The 12,703-nt window shown below is 47.5% G+C and overlaps 5 protein-coding genes across 6 annotated transcripts; 2 read left to right on the top strand and 3 right to left on the bottom strand.

Moving 5' to 3' along the window:
- Positions 1-51: 51 nt before the first annotated feature.
- On the bottom strand, positions 52-5,256 carry LOC132260523 (tetratricopeptide repeat protein 39B-like). Its single transcript, XM_059758702.1, has 4 exons — positions 4,583-5,256; positions 677-1,996; positions 473-613; positions 52-404 (listed from the first exon to the last, which is right to left on the bottom strand). Exons 1-4 carry the CDS (start codon positions 4,804-4,806, stop codon positions 305-307), a joined length of 1,785 nt encoding a protein of 594 aa, XP_059614685.1. The 5' UTR covers positions 4,807-5,256; the 3' UTR covers positions 52-304.
- Positions 5,257-5,302: 46 nt separating this feature from the next.
- Positions 5,303-7,958, top strand: LOC132260519 (H(+)/Cl(-) exchange transporter 7). The gene is made up of 4 exons (XM_059758694.1): positions 5,303-5,558; positions 5,616-5,901; positions 5,964-7,690; positions 7,749-7,958. Exons 1-4 carry the CDS (start codon positions 5,496-5,498, stop codon positions 7,878-7,880), a joined length of 2,208 nt encoding a protein of 735 aa, XP_059614677.1. The 5' UTR covers positions 5,303-5,495; the 3' UTR covers positions 7,881-7,958.
- LOC132259101 (ionotropic receptor 75a-like) lies at positions 7,950-9,805 on the bottom strand. The gene is made up of 2 exons (XM_059756645.1): positions 8,348-9,805; positions 7,950-8,297 (listed from the first exon to the last, which is right to left on the bottom strand). Exons 1-2 carry the CDS (start codon positions 9,803-9,805, stop codon positions 7,950-7,952), a joined length of 1,806 nt encoding a protein of 601 aa, XP_059612628.1.
- On the bottom strand, positions 9,741-11,007 carry LOC132260529 (superoxide dismutase [Cu-Zn]). Of its 2 annotated transcripts, XM_059758710.1 has the most exons (3): positions 10,931-11,007; positions 10,262-10,634; positions 9,741-10,205 (listed from the first exon to the last, which is right to left on the bottom strand). In XM_059758710.1, exons 2-3 carry the CDS (start codon positions 10,625-10,627, stop codon positions 9,942-9,944), a joined length of 630 nt encoding a protein of 209 aa, XP_059614693.1. In that variant the 5' UTR covers positions 10,628-10,634; positions 10,931-11,007; the 3' UTR covers positions 9,741-9,941. The 2 variants fall into 2 exon arrangements, with proteins under 2 accessions (XP_059614693.1, XP_059614692.1); XM_059758709.1 differs by lacking the exon at positions 10,931-11,007 and having other exon boundaries at positions 10,262-10,647.
- A 757-nt stretch (positions 11,008-11,764) lies between these two features.
- LOC132259102 (lachesin-like) lies at positions 11,765-12,193 on the top strand. The gene has a single exon (XM_059756646.1). The coding sequence runs from the start codon at positions 11,765-11,767 to the stop codon at positions 12,191-12,193; it is 429 nt and encodes a 142-aa protein (XP_059612629.1).
- The last annotated feature ends 510 nt before the right edge of the window (positions 12,194-12,703 follow it).

Consider the following 12,703-nt stretch of genomic DNA (forward strand, 5'->3'; position numbering starts at 1 on the left):
AATTCATCATTGTGCAGAAATCCTGCTGTCGGAGGGCAAAAGTCCAGCGCATTTTCCCGCTTTTTAGCATTTTATTTCTTTCACACACTGCTCAACAACGAACATCCTAAAGGCCTAATATCGTCTATAAGAATACTCAGATAATTAGTAGAAAAATACTGACCAATACAAAATAAATCCATTCCATCTATAATGCAAAAAGAGAGTTAATCCTCAACGTATTTCTGTCTAAACATCCTCCTAGTCTTCAGTGGATCGTGAACGCGCGGAAACATCGTGTTGGGTTTTTGGTGACTAGCTTTTCTTAGGAATCTTTCTGAGATTGGTGATTTCTCAAGTCAGTCAATGCCAAGTGAATTCGGAAGTGGAGTCGTGACTCAAGTGAGTAGCCCGTGAAGTTTTTCCTGGAAGAAAGCACAGTATTAATTAAATTTCAGCACTCGCCGACACAAAACACGTTCACCCTGCTCACTTTGCATCCTCCAATGCCATTATGGCGCTCTCGCGCTTGCCCTGGTCGGCGTAGATGAGTCCAATTTCAACAATTGCATAAGGGATCAAGTATGTGTCCTCCTTGATGTCTTTGTGCATCGCCACAACGGCCTCAAAGTGTCTGCAAAGAAAGGGCGTTTCGTGAAAGTTAAATCATCTATGTGGGAAAAGAATTTTCCCTTACTTGAGTGCCTGCAAAGGACTCTTCATCTGCTTCAAGCAAGCGCCCTTCAGCAGATGCGCCAGGGCTCGATTGTCTGCGTCGAATCTGGACCGCGGCATCTTGTCGTCCGCCGTCACGCGGTCGATGAGCTTCAGCACGCCGTCGGCCAGGTGAAAGTGCCTCCCGAGGATCTTGAACATGTTCCAGATGTACATCAGCTCCACTGCCGCCAGCAGCAGAAATCTCCCCTGGGCAAAGTATCTGTCGCACTTCTTCACCACAAACTTCTCCAGCGGAATCGACTTTCCCGCTATTCGTTGCTTGTGCAGCGGCGCATCGCGCATGAGGAACTCAATGGAGCGTCGCTCGTCGGGCGTGAGATCCTCCTCGGGGATCTGCATGAGGATCGCCGCCTTCTGATACGTGTAAATCGTGCGCGACCACCGGCTGTGATCCAGTAAATTCGTGGCGTACAGCAGAGCCTCGCGCCACTGCTGGCGCAAGCTGTTGATCCAGAGCAGCTCCCAGAAGCACACGTGGTGCATCTGAGGCCACACCGTTTGGGAGCGCCAGGACTTCTTGTACCAGTGCGTGGCCTCCTCGAGATTGCCGCGCATGAACTCCAGCCGTCCCTTGAGGAAGAGGAAGCACACACCATTCGGATACACCTGCAGCTGGTGCTCCAGGATCTCGTCGCAGAAGGCCAGGTCGCCCTCCTTGTGGCTCAGCACATAGCACACGATCAAGTGATAGCCCAAGAGGCCCATCACGCACAGCACCTGTCGCAGGCCCTTCAAGTGGAAGCCCGCCAGCAACTCCCGCATGCCCACCTCCTTGTTCCCGCTAAATCCGATGAACTCCAGTAGCCGGATCACGCGCGCCGGCAGCAGCGACACTAGCAGATTGAAGCCGCCCACGCCCACGCGCACGCCGCTCTCGAAGTGCAGCCGCGTCTCCGCGGAAGGCCACTTGATGCGATTCAGCATCACGCTGCACTCCTTGTAGCTGCCGAAGCACGCACGCACCTTCATGCCGCTCTTGATCAGGCTCGTCAGCGTCTCGTCTTCGATCAGTGTGATCACGGCGCGCATGAGCAACGCCTCGGCGGCGCACAACTCCGCGTGCGCCTCCAGCGCCGTGTACATTTCGTAGTTGGGCCGCTTGAACGTCTTGCCCAGCTGCTCAGAGATGGTAACTTTCCTGCGGTGGCGATTGCACACGCTCAGGCACACCTTGAGCGCTGCGGCGGCGTCCAGGATGTGCTGTGGCTCAAATGTGAGGACGGCTTCAAGACAGGCGAATACTGACGTGCCCACAGAATGATACATACTCGTCGAGGCCCTGCAAAAGAAAACAAAAAGGTCAATTTCCATTCAATCACTTCACACTAATTCATCAATGAATTTCTCTCGAGTGCCGTGCAAAATCCAACTTGTTGAGGAACAGATAAGAAAATCTGTTATTTACAAATCAATCAAGACACTATCATGTTATAATATTCAATGAACTTCATTATCACAAACACTTTATGTAATAATGTGATTGCGAAATCCGTCTGCGTTATTTTTATCACAATGCCAAAGATTGTGTCGCACGAAAAATCGCGTATTTCTATGACTTTTTTTCCAGTCCACCCAAGAGCCCATGAAAGTGTTTTTCTCATCAGGCATCAGAAACATTTTGTGCGCAATTTGCGCTTCTCTCAATGACAATCTGGACTTTTTCCCTCGCTTTCATCAAATCACCCTAAAGAAGAAATTATCGTGCACATTTTTTCCCTCTCTTCTTGTACACATTCATTCGTCTCCAAAAGCTATTGATCTCCCGAGGAGAAAAACGTGTGCCTAAAGAGGTTGATTATTGACTTATTCTACAGAGAGATGTTGCTGCTGCTGCAAAAAAGCCACTTAGCTTGTATGTCTTCTCTTTAGAATTTCAATTAACGTCAAACATTTCGCATCATTCCACCCAAAAATTTGCCACAAGCCAATCATGGACAACAATCCCAGACAAATTTCGTGGACAAAGCAAAAAACCTTCGCACATTTCAGTGAAATTCACATAGAAAGTATGTATTTTTATTAAAAATGTTTGCCTTTTTCCATGACAACAAACATCGACCCTTCAATTATATAAATTACCTGACCATTACACCTCGTGACATTACATTTTCGTCAATCTCTTTCCCCCCTCCTCTGCACCAGCGAAACGTGCCACGAAATTTCAGTGTTCTCTCCCATTATAAATGATGATACTCTCTGGCGAGGGATTTTCTTGCATAATAACACAACTCAGGATCACAGCAAATGACTCCATTGTTGTGCCGCGCGATTTTCTGCCACGATATCCGGAAAATTGCACTTCATTAATCACCCGCTTAACTCTACTGCTCTGCATCGACTCAGCTTAAGCGAAAATACAGTGAGTGTTTGGAGAGAGAGACTCGAGGTCATGGGCTTTTGAAGGCGCCAAACAATTAAAAATCTCGAAAGTCGTACGTGAACTTTTTGGACAAATTCACTCACACCAAAATAATCACTTTCATATTTTGTCTAAACGCGATGTTCATCGCGGACGATAAAGCACAGCATCGTGACAAAAAGGGAATTTTAACCCAGTTCTGCTTATGTAAAGAATAAATAATATAAACTACTGACACAATCAACTTCAGGTAATTTAGCTCAATCTACCATGAAAAGGTGGAGAAAATAATGCGAACTCTCTTTGCTTTTGGTGCTTTTATTGGCTTTTCTGCTCGTTAAAGGAATTTATCACTAATAGACAATGTTATTGAGTTGGAAATCTCATTGTGATTATCAGAGAATGACTCTCAGAAGTCTGCTACTTGCAAACACTCAGCAATTCTTTGTGAACTTCACGGCATCGATGCACTTTTGTGCTTTGCGCAAAGTGCGGACAATTCAATTAGCTTTCTTCTGATGCAGAAAACTTCACTAAAAGTCAATTAGTTTATTCAAAAAATCTCTAAAAAAAAAACTATCTTTGTATGTTTTTGCCGATTGCAATTCAATTGGAAAATGTAAACAACATTCTCGCCAGTGCAAGAAGAACTAAATTACTTTTCTTTTTGTTCTCAAACTGTAAAATATTAACTGGTTCTAACTAGAGTTATAAAAATTATGTCCAACAACTTCAGAAAACGATGAGTTATTTCCGGATAATTGCAAACTCATTTAGAGAATTAGAGACTTTATCTTTTCATCAAACACACCAATAATGATTTGTAATGATAAGTGAAGTTCTCACGCATCAATTCGCGATTTCGCAGCTCTAAAATATCATCATCATCATCATCATCACCTTAAATCTGCCCCTCAAATTCACTTCCCTTTCTCAAGAATTCCACAAAACGCCCATAAATTCTACACATTCACATTGTCAAAGAATTCATTGAGAATTTCTTTGCCTATCGATTTTTTCAGCACCGCCTCGCGTTTTCCATACAATTAGCGACTAAACACGAACTTAAATCTCCGTCTACACAAACAAGTCCGAAATTAATTTGCAAAAAACGAGAGTTTTAGATTTATACACAGACCAGTTAAATGACGCGCAATGATGAATTCATTCGCGAAAAAAGACTCGTTTGTTCAACTTGAGTCCCTGACTTTTTCCTAAAGCATTTCCATTGTAGGGCAAAAAGTCCTGGGCCTCGTTTTGGGGTGGGAAAGTCACACAAACACGCCAATTAATCATCAATTTAGCGTGAGACAGAGCGTTTGAGGGAGAAAACGATCTTTTGGGGAGTTGAGTGCCAACATTAATGTGTGTTCTTGACTCGTGGAGAGATTTTAATTGCCTACCATCTCAATTTTCACGCGCAGCGACGGTTTTTGCGTCGCGAAGTGAAAACGGCCGCAAAGTGACTGGATAATGAGATGCTCAAGTGAGCAATTGAGGACTCACCAGGGCTTCAAGATGTTCCGCGCCTCCGCGAAGCGGTTATTGAAGAAGAGGTCGAGCGCCTGGTTGGCCTCCAGCAGGGAGGTCTCCAGATCCATCACGGTGCCCGGTTGCGGTGGGATGGATTCGCAAGCGTCCTGGAAATCGTCTTCCTCCTCGTCCTGCAGCTCCCTGGCCATGGCCGCGTACGTGCCCTCCAGGCTGGGCTTCATATGCACAGTTGACATTCTTTCTCGCACAGCACAATCAACGGGAGTGACGAGACTGAGATCTATAGCATGTCCAGCCACCGAGATTTCCAGCCTTATCGGTCAATTACGCGGAACCACTTGACTTGTCGCGCTCTCGAGTGTCCAAAACAAACAATTCCCAGTGGCACGTTCCAACTGAGGCCACAGCAATCGATAGACTGGAGACGACACGGCCAGACACTGCGCATAGGCACTCTTCCTCCTGCCCCCACCCCCAAAATCACTTCCGGACCACTTCGAGGGGCTGATTCTCCCACTTTCAGCGCCTCTCGCACCGAGATTCACACTTCACGCACGAGGCAAAGTATCCCGCAGTCACGTGCAAGGCCTATCTGGGCCATTTTAGGGATAATTTCCTGATTTTTCACGAAAATTTCTCCACTGGCGGATCTAACCCACTTTTTCGCACTCACTTCCAGTTGTCACTTCCCGCGAGCGCGCCTTTCCAGTGCGGCGATATTCCACGGGAAATCCCCGCGCTTCGCCATTGCTGTCACTTTTCCCAAACAATAGACTTTGTCGATTTTGTAGTGCGTGTTTTGGGGGCGTTTTCCCCAGTTTTATTAGCCGTTTGTGATAGATTCCCTCAAGATAGTGTTCTATGAGCAATTGGAGAGCATTTGCTAATCGTAGTTTGTAGAATCCACAAGCGGAAAAGGTGTAAAATGCTGCCAAAACGCAATCGTGTTACGCCTGAAGAGTCTGATGATGAACTCATTGCAGACGATGTAAAATCTCCTGTTTTGTACACTCGATCAACTCTCTAATCGACTCTTTGGTTGCAGGAAGCCTCTGTGAATCCTGTGGAACTAAATACGCAGATTCCCGTGTTCATGCGTCGCGAGAGACCGCCAGCAAAGTCCATCTATGAAAGTCTCGACTACGAGGTGATCGAGAATGAGCTCTACAAGGAGGATCGACAGAAGAGACCACCGAACTTCGAGCTGTGGAAGGATTTCTTCCGATGGCTCATCTTCATCTCCATTGGCATCTCTACGGCCCTCGTAGCATGTCTCATCAACATCCTTATCGACCAATTCTCGGATCTCAAGTACAATTTTCTGAAGCATTGTAAGTTTCTGCGTGATGACTCATCGTCGGAAAGTCGAGTGACTGCATTTTCTTCTTTCCAGCTGTCGACAGCAACGTGATGAATGGTGATTTATCGCTGCCCTACATCTACTGGATGATCACTAACATGATTCCCGTGCTCATCGGCTCAATTCTCGTGACTTACGTGGAACCTGTGGCGGCGGGCAGTGGAATTCCGCAGGTGAAGTGCTATCTGAATGGGATAAAGATCCCGCGGCTTATCAGGATCAAGACGCTGGCCGTGAAGGTCGTGGGCGTGGCGACGTCAGTGATAGGAGGATTGGCGGGAGGCAAGGAAGGTCCCATGATCCACTCTGGAGCCATAATAGCTGCGGGAATATCTCAAGGCAAGAGCACGACGTTCAACATGGATTTCGGTGTGCTGCGCTACTTCAGAGACGACCACGAGAAGAGGGACTTTGTCGTGGGCGGAGCAGCTGCAGGAGTTGCAGCAGCTTTCGGGGCACCAATCGGCGGGGTGATTTTCTCGCTGGAGGAAGTGGCGAGTTTCTGGAACCAGAGTCTCATCTGGCGTACAATGGTGGCGTCGGTAATCAGCTCCTTCACCCTCAACATCGTCCTGTCCACGTACTACGGCTTGTCGGGATTGGTGTATCCTGGTCTCTTCAACTTGGGCAAGTTTGAGCCGCTACCCTTCACATACTTCGAGTTGCCCATCTTCGTGCTCATGGGCGCTATGGGCGGCCTCCTGGGGGCGCTCTGGAACTTCGTCAACATCAAGCTAAACATCTTCCGTGGGAGATTCGTGAAGAAGAAGTGGGGCAAAGTACTAGACGCGCTTCTCATTGCCGCCGTGAGTGCGACTCTCGGCTCAATTCTCATGTTCAGCATCAACGATTGCAAGCCTCTGGGCAATGATCCCATCAAATATCCCGTGCAGCTCTTCTGCGAGGACAACGAGTACAACGCCGTAGCGGCTCTCTGGTTCCAAACCCCAGAAGCCAGTGTGAAGAGTCTGTTCCACGATCCGCCGGGATCTCACAAAATCCTCTCGCTAGCGCTCTTCGTCCTGGTCTACTACCCACTCTCGTGCTTCACATTTGGCCTCAATGTGTCGCTCGGAATCTTCATTCCCACACTCCTAGTCGGAGCGGCCTGGGGAAGACTGACGGGCATGACAATCTCCGCTATTTTCCCCACTGTGGATCTCCATCCAGGGAAATACGCTCTCATCGGCGCGGCTTCGCAACTCGGAGGCGTTCTGAGGATGACCATCAGTCTCAGCGTGATCCTCATTGAGTCCACAGGCAACATTTCCTTCGCCTTTCCACTCATTGTGACTCTGATCACGGCCAAGTGGGTGGGAGATTACTTCAACGAAGGCATTTACGATACCCAAATCTCCGTGTGGCGCGTCCCGATGCTTCCCTGGTCACTGAATCCTCTCTACCAGAATCTCAACTCTTACGACATCATGAACACGCCTGTGGTGTCGATAAGATTGAGGGAGAAGGCAAAGGACATCTACCAAATGCTGACGAATTGCTCCTTCAACGGATTTCCTGTGGTTGATGAACGTGGCTGTCTCAGGGGATTGATCCTGAGGTGGCAACTCGTGGTGATCCTCATGAAGAGTCTCTACGATGAGAAGAAACGATTCTGGGAGGAGGAAGTGTCAATTGAAACGTTTAGGAATGAGTATCCACGATATCCTTCCATCGAGCAAGTGAGGCTGTCTTTGGACAAGACAGATTACACAGTGGATCTCAAGATGTTCATGAAACCATCACCGCATTCTGTGACCAAAGTGAGTTTATTGCATTCCAAGATTACAGCGATTACTTGACAAATTCCTATGCTTTCAGGACACTTCGGTGCCAAGGATTTTCCAACTCTTCCGCGCCCTGGGACTTCGCCACTTGCCGGTTGTGAATGTGAACAATGAAGTTGTGGGCATTATCACGCGAAAAGACTTTCTCAAGATTCACAATCACTAATGTAGAAAGATCGGCGATTGGTGAGTCATGTGTAGTTATTTTTGCTAAAATATTCTATAGAAAGTATTTTTAAACAACTCTCTGTGATCTTTTGAGTCTATGAGCTAAATATTCCATTGCGAAAATGCCCAAACTTATACCAATTCCCCACGCGAGGATCAGCATTGCAGGCTGAATGTCCACAAGACCGACGGTGATGAAGTTGCCACCCACTCCGTGACAGGTCGGTTTCTTTGTGTACAACAGGGAATTCTCACGCTCCTGCAAGCCGTGCTCTTGCATCCTGAAGAGACCAACCTTGAAGACCTCCTTGAAGGAGGAGTTCTTCTGGATGGCGTACCAGGGATCAATTAGCTCGTAGAACTGAATCTCTTTCAGATCGCACTTCTCACTTTCGAAGAACGTCTCTGTGACCACCTGCAAAGAATCTTGCTTAGGAAGATCTCTCAGAAATCGATAAGATTTACCTTGTAACCCACTCCTGTCTCCATGTGGAAGGCAAAGAGACCGCCGCGGAGGAGTTTGATGCCCTGCTCGAGTGGCATGAAGGCGGGATTGGTGCCCTTCTGCAGGATCTTCTGCTCGTAGATGGCTTTCCGGACGGGCTCGGTTTGGTGGGTGAAGTAGTAGTGATTGAACACCGTGTCATCAACGCCGAACTTGAGCCTCGACGCCAGCAAATCCGACAGGGTCTTGATCTTGGTGGAAGGCGATTGCAGGAGGGCCACAATGTTGGCTGAGTAGCTGGTGTAGAGGAACATGAGAGCGATGAAGGCCAGGAAGGTGATGCATCGCGTGGAGAAGCCCCGAGGAGTATGAGCGCTGCCTTGCTGGCAGCTGGCGCCGAAGACGAGGATAAATGCTTCCGAAATCTTTGGACGAAGCGTCACGCTGTCCTGAGTATCCGTAGGCAAGGATTTCCACTCGACAGCCGTGGCCAGAGTGAGGACGAGGATAAGAATGATCATCAGGGTGATGAGAGAGTACCAGACGAACGAGTCAAAGGGCAGGATGAAGACGTTGTCCGTGAAGGAGAGTTTTGGGGAGCGAAAGACGAACTTGGATCGCGTGGGAGTGGTCATGGCGATGTACTGGATCACGGGGATGCGATCTGTGGTGTAGAACAGAGGAGATGCTCCCAGATGAACGAGATTCCTATCCAATTCCCCGATCATGCCACTCCAGGCGCTTCCGTTGAAGTAGCCCCAAGTCTCGACAGTCAAGAACTCAACGCTAGCGTTCACGTAGTCAATCAAGTGATTAGTCAAGATGTAGTTGACTTTCGTGATGGTATCGATATGCTTATCGCGGTAATCTGTGAGATGATTGAGGCTGTCGTTGTTCGTGATGACCATGCTCGCTCTGAGGACGGTTTTCTGCACATTTTGCCGTCTTCTGGACGTGATGGGAGTTTCCCGAAAATCTTCCAGTGTTTCCTGATCACCTTTCCACACCCCGAATGTCTCCAAGAGCAGCGGAGTTTCCAGAAGATGACGATACACTTGTTTCACAACGACATTCTCTCCTTCCGGAATCAGGAGGAAGATCTCACTACTCCCAAGAACGGGAAGATCAGCAAAAGTCTCCAGTACTTGTTCTTCAATATCCTCAGAAGAGGAATGAAACAAAATCCATTTGTAGTTGAAGTAGAGCGCTTGAGAGGCATTATCCAGGATTTCTCGTGAGGAAGGACAGTCGAAATCTATCAGAATCACTGTGCGATGTTCTTCTAAGGTCCTGAAATCTGCTCCGTTGAGTCCATCAGTGAAAAATGCCTGAGAATCAGCGGAAAAAGTGGCGAGATTCTTCAAGAGGCTGAAATGGTCAGCAGGACTGGAGCAGAAAACATGTCCTGACAGGCGAAAAGGAGACCCCAAAAGCTCCAGGAGAGCTCTAATCACTGCACTGAGAATCACAGAATTCATTTTCTACTGGACAATGAAAGACTGGTGACTTCTTCTGGGGAAAAAGGTGTATTTAAAGTCTGTCGGATGGGGAGAAAGAGGGAGAGTGTTTGGCCAGGACGAAGGGAAGAAAATGACTGCATTAAGAATTCATTTGTCATTCTTTGCTCTTCGTGATTGTTATCACTCCGCACGCGATGATTGCGCCCACCTTCTGCTCCTCCGTTTGTGGCAGCGTGGGGTTGTCTTCTTGGGATTCGGACGGCGGTGTGGCGATGTCCGGGAAACGATTGTACTCGATGGGCTTCTCGTGGACCACTAGTGAGCGCCCTATGATGCCATTGGGGCCGCACAGGCTCAAGTAGGGACTGGCGAACTCCACGGATGCGGAGCCGTCCTCCTTGGCCTCGATGTTGCCAATCTGCGGAGAAGACAGTGTCAGGGAATTGGCAGAGATGAGGAGAAGTGTATTTTTACCAGGCTCCGCTTGAAGTGGGGCCCCGTGGACTTGCAGCTCTCGGTGAGATCGCCGTACTGGTGAATGTGGACGCCGTGTTTGCCTGGCGTGAGTCCAGTCACGTTGATGGACACGATGACGGGATCGAAGTCCGAGAACTGCCTGAAGCTGACGGAGCCTGTACCGCCTCCCTCGGCGTTGTCACCCGTGAGGGTGGCGGAGGCGCGCCAGATGGGCGCCACTTGGTTGTTGATGAAGAGGAACTCACGCGCCGGAGCAACTTGGCGCAGCGCGCGCGCGGCCTCGGGAAACAGGTCGTCCTCCAGGAGGAGGGGATTGGCCAGAGCTACGTGGGCCACCCACAACATTGCCCAAACGCCGAGCATGGCTTCGCTGATCATGCGAGCGTCGAATAAAAATGCTTATTATCTTTTCGCAATTATTAATTTCGCACTCGAGAAACTCGAGAGGCGCGGGAGGAAAAAGGGTCACGGCTTCGTGAGGCAAGAGCGCTGGGCTTCTGCGAAGCGAGTAATTGGCAAGATGAATCAACAGATCGAAGTGATCTTGACCAAGAATGATACTGGATGCTACAGTTACACTTCAAAATATGCAAAATCGCGCCCCGTGAGGAATCCCGAGCGCTATTGTCTCAGCGAATCTCGTGCGAAAAGGCAGAAGAAAATCACCCAGGAAGTGTAGAATTAGCAGCAATTGGAGGAGAGTGCGTTCGGAGTGATCACTGATAAATCCAATTAGACGATAATCACGGCAATTTGCACACTTCAAATCCGACACAATCCGTAGAAAAGATGCACTTTTCACCTCGCGCGAGTGTAAATGAAAACTGTCCAGAGACGCCAGATGATCGGGCATTTTTATACTGATGTCCGGCAAGGTTGGCGGCCCCACCGCGTGAAGATCGCGCTGGGAAAACTCCAGAGATTCCCACCTCTATTGCATCACAGACGATCGTGTGCCTTCTCGACGCGGAGAAAAAGCTCTATGCAATTTTGCCTGTTCTAGTTTCAATCACGCGAATTTCCATGCTCAATTGTGTGTCAATTGACTGTGCAAACATGATGAAACTCAAATTTCCGGTCAATTTTTATTGATTGTCCACATAAGATTTGTGCTGCGCCACGTGCCATTCGACGGTCAGAGAATTGCTGTTGTCGCTGTTGTCTTTGAGTCTGCAACTCTATGAAAATCGAAAGAGAGTACAAAAAAATCTTAACTGTTCATAACAGGTAATATCGAGATTTAACGGACATTCACACGTGCCAAACAGCAAATATGCGCTAATTCTTATTATTATTTCTGCAATGTTCTGGCCAAAAGTGTCGCAAAGTCCAGTTTTTGAATTATTACTGAATGACAGTTGGTTGATTTTTTTTCTCCTTTGGGTTCTTGAGAGAGTGTAGGTTTAAGTAAAGAAGAAACTGGCTTGACTTTTGGGTATCAAATTACGTAATTGTGTTTCTGCTGAGTTGACTTTTCTGCTCCAAAGGTATTTTTTCGCGATGAATTCTCAAATCGTTGCTCTGCTAGTGATTCTGGGCGTGAGTCTTGGTCAAAAGACTCCCTCAATCTCTTCCATAACGCCACACCAGATCAAGGATGCAAAAGAGTCTGTGGATCTTCAATGCTCCGTGCTAAATCTGAGCGATTTCCCTGTGATTTGGAAAAAGAAGAGTCAAAGTGGCGGAATTATTTTGTCTTCGGGCGAATATCTCATTGACAGAGATTCTCGATACGACATTCTCTATGACAAATCCTCGTCGACGTTCACACTGAAGATCAAGGACCTCGAGGAGTCGGACGCGGGAACTTATCAGTGTCAGATCTTGCTCTCGGCAGTGTACCAGATAACAGCCGAAGTGGAATTGCAGGTGCGAAGAGCTTCTGACAAATATTCTCACAACCCAACGCAGTCTAGTGAGAGTGAATAGGTAATTCCTATTCCTATTTGATGTGCATTCTCTTCTTTCAATTGTACCTTCATATCCTGATTTCAACGAAAAAGGCATTCATTTAGAGATAAAATTGCTGAATTTGTCACGAAATTCACACAGAAATCAAAGCGTCGAAAATAATCTCAAGAAGTGATTTGATTTGATTGCATTTCCATATGTCGAAAGTGAGCTAATAAAAGCCAACATACGCACTCGCAGTATAAACAGTTCTTTCCGTTTTTTCGCTTCAACAATTAACATTATCGTTCTTAGCATTTATTCAGCCTGTCAAGATAGAGCAATTTTCTCAGCAGCGCAGCAAAGAACATCTCAATATGCAGTGGAATCTCTCCTTGAATTCCTGAGATCAATTCTAATGCCTCTTCCAATTGCTGCGTTTCCACTGCGCGCCGCCACGTTGAATTGCTATTGACGAATTCTCTCATTGTCTTGAATGAATAGAGTGATTAATCATGAGTGATTTAGAAGTTAATTGCACTCCTCATC

The sequence above is a fragment of the Phlebotomus argentipes genome, unplaced genomic scaffold (assembly GCF_947086385.1).
Source record: "Phlebotomus argentipes unplaced genomic scaffold, Phlebotomus argentipes genome assembly scaffold_18, whole genome shotgun sequence".
Classification (NCBI taxonomy): Eukaryota; Metazoa; Arthropoda; class Insecta; order Diptera; family Psychodidae; genus Phlebotomus; species Phlebotomus argentipes.

Excerpts from the sequence above, each read along its gene's own strand:
- LOC132260523 (XM_059758702.1), bottom strand. The coding sequence starts at position 4,806 with ATGTCAACTGTGCATATGAAGCCCAGCCTGGAGGGCACGTACGCGGCC. Across the intron at positions 614-676 it reads AGTCCTTTGCAGGCACTCAA|ACACTTTGAGGCCGTTGTGG; the intron begins GTAAGGGAAAAT and ends CTTTCTTTGCAG. Across the intron at positions 405-472 it reads ATGGCATTGGAGGATGCAAA|GAAAAACTTCACGGGCTACT; the intron begins GTGAGCAGGGTG and ends GCTTTCTTCCAG.
- LOC132260519 (XM_059758694.1), top strand. The coding sequence starts at position 5,496 with ATGCTGCCAAAACGCAATCGTGTTACGCCTGAAGAGTCTGATGATGAA. Across the intron at positions 5,902-5,963 it reads GTACAATTTTCTGAAGCATT|CTGTCGACAGCAACGTGATG; the intron begins GTAAGTTTCTGC and ends TCTTCTTTCCAG. Across the intron at positions 7,691-7,748 it reads CACCGCATTCTGTGACCAAA|GACACTTCGGTGCCAAGGAT; the intron begins GTGAGTTTATTG and ends CTATGCTTTCAG.
- LOC132259101 (XM_059756645.1), bottom strand. The coding sequence starts at position 9,805 with ATGAATTCTGTGATTCTCAGTGCAGTGATTAGAGCTCTCCTGGAGCTT. Across the intron at positions 8,298-8,347 it reads AGACAGGAGTGGGTTACAAG|GTGGTCACAGAGACGTTCTT; the intron begins GTAAATCTTATC and ends GATTCTTTGCAG.
- LOC132260529 (XM_059758709.1), bottom strand. The coding sequence starts at position 10,642 with ATGATCAGCGAAGCCATGCTCGGCGTTTGGGCAATGTTGTGGGTGGCC. Across the intron at positions 10,206-10,261 it reads CCCACTTCAAGCGGAGCCTG|ATTGGCAACATCGAGGCCAA; the intron begins GTAAAAATACAC and ends TCTTCTCCGCAG.
- LOC132259102 (XM_059756646.1), top strand. The coding sequence starts at position 11,765 with ATGAATTCTCAAATCGTTGCTCTGCTAGTGATTCTGGGCGTGAGTCTT.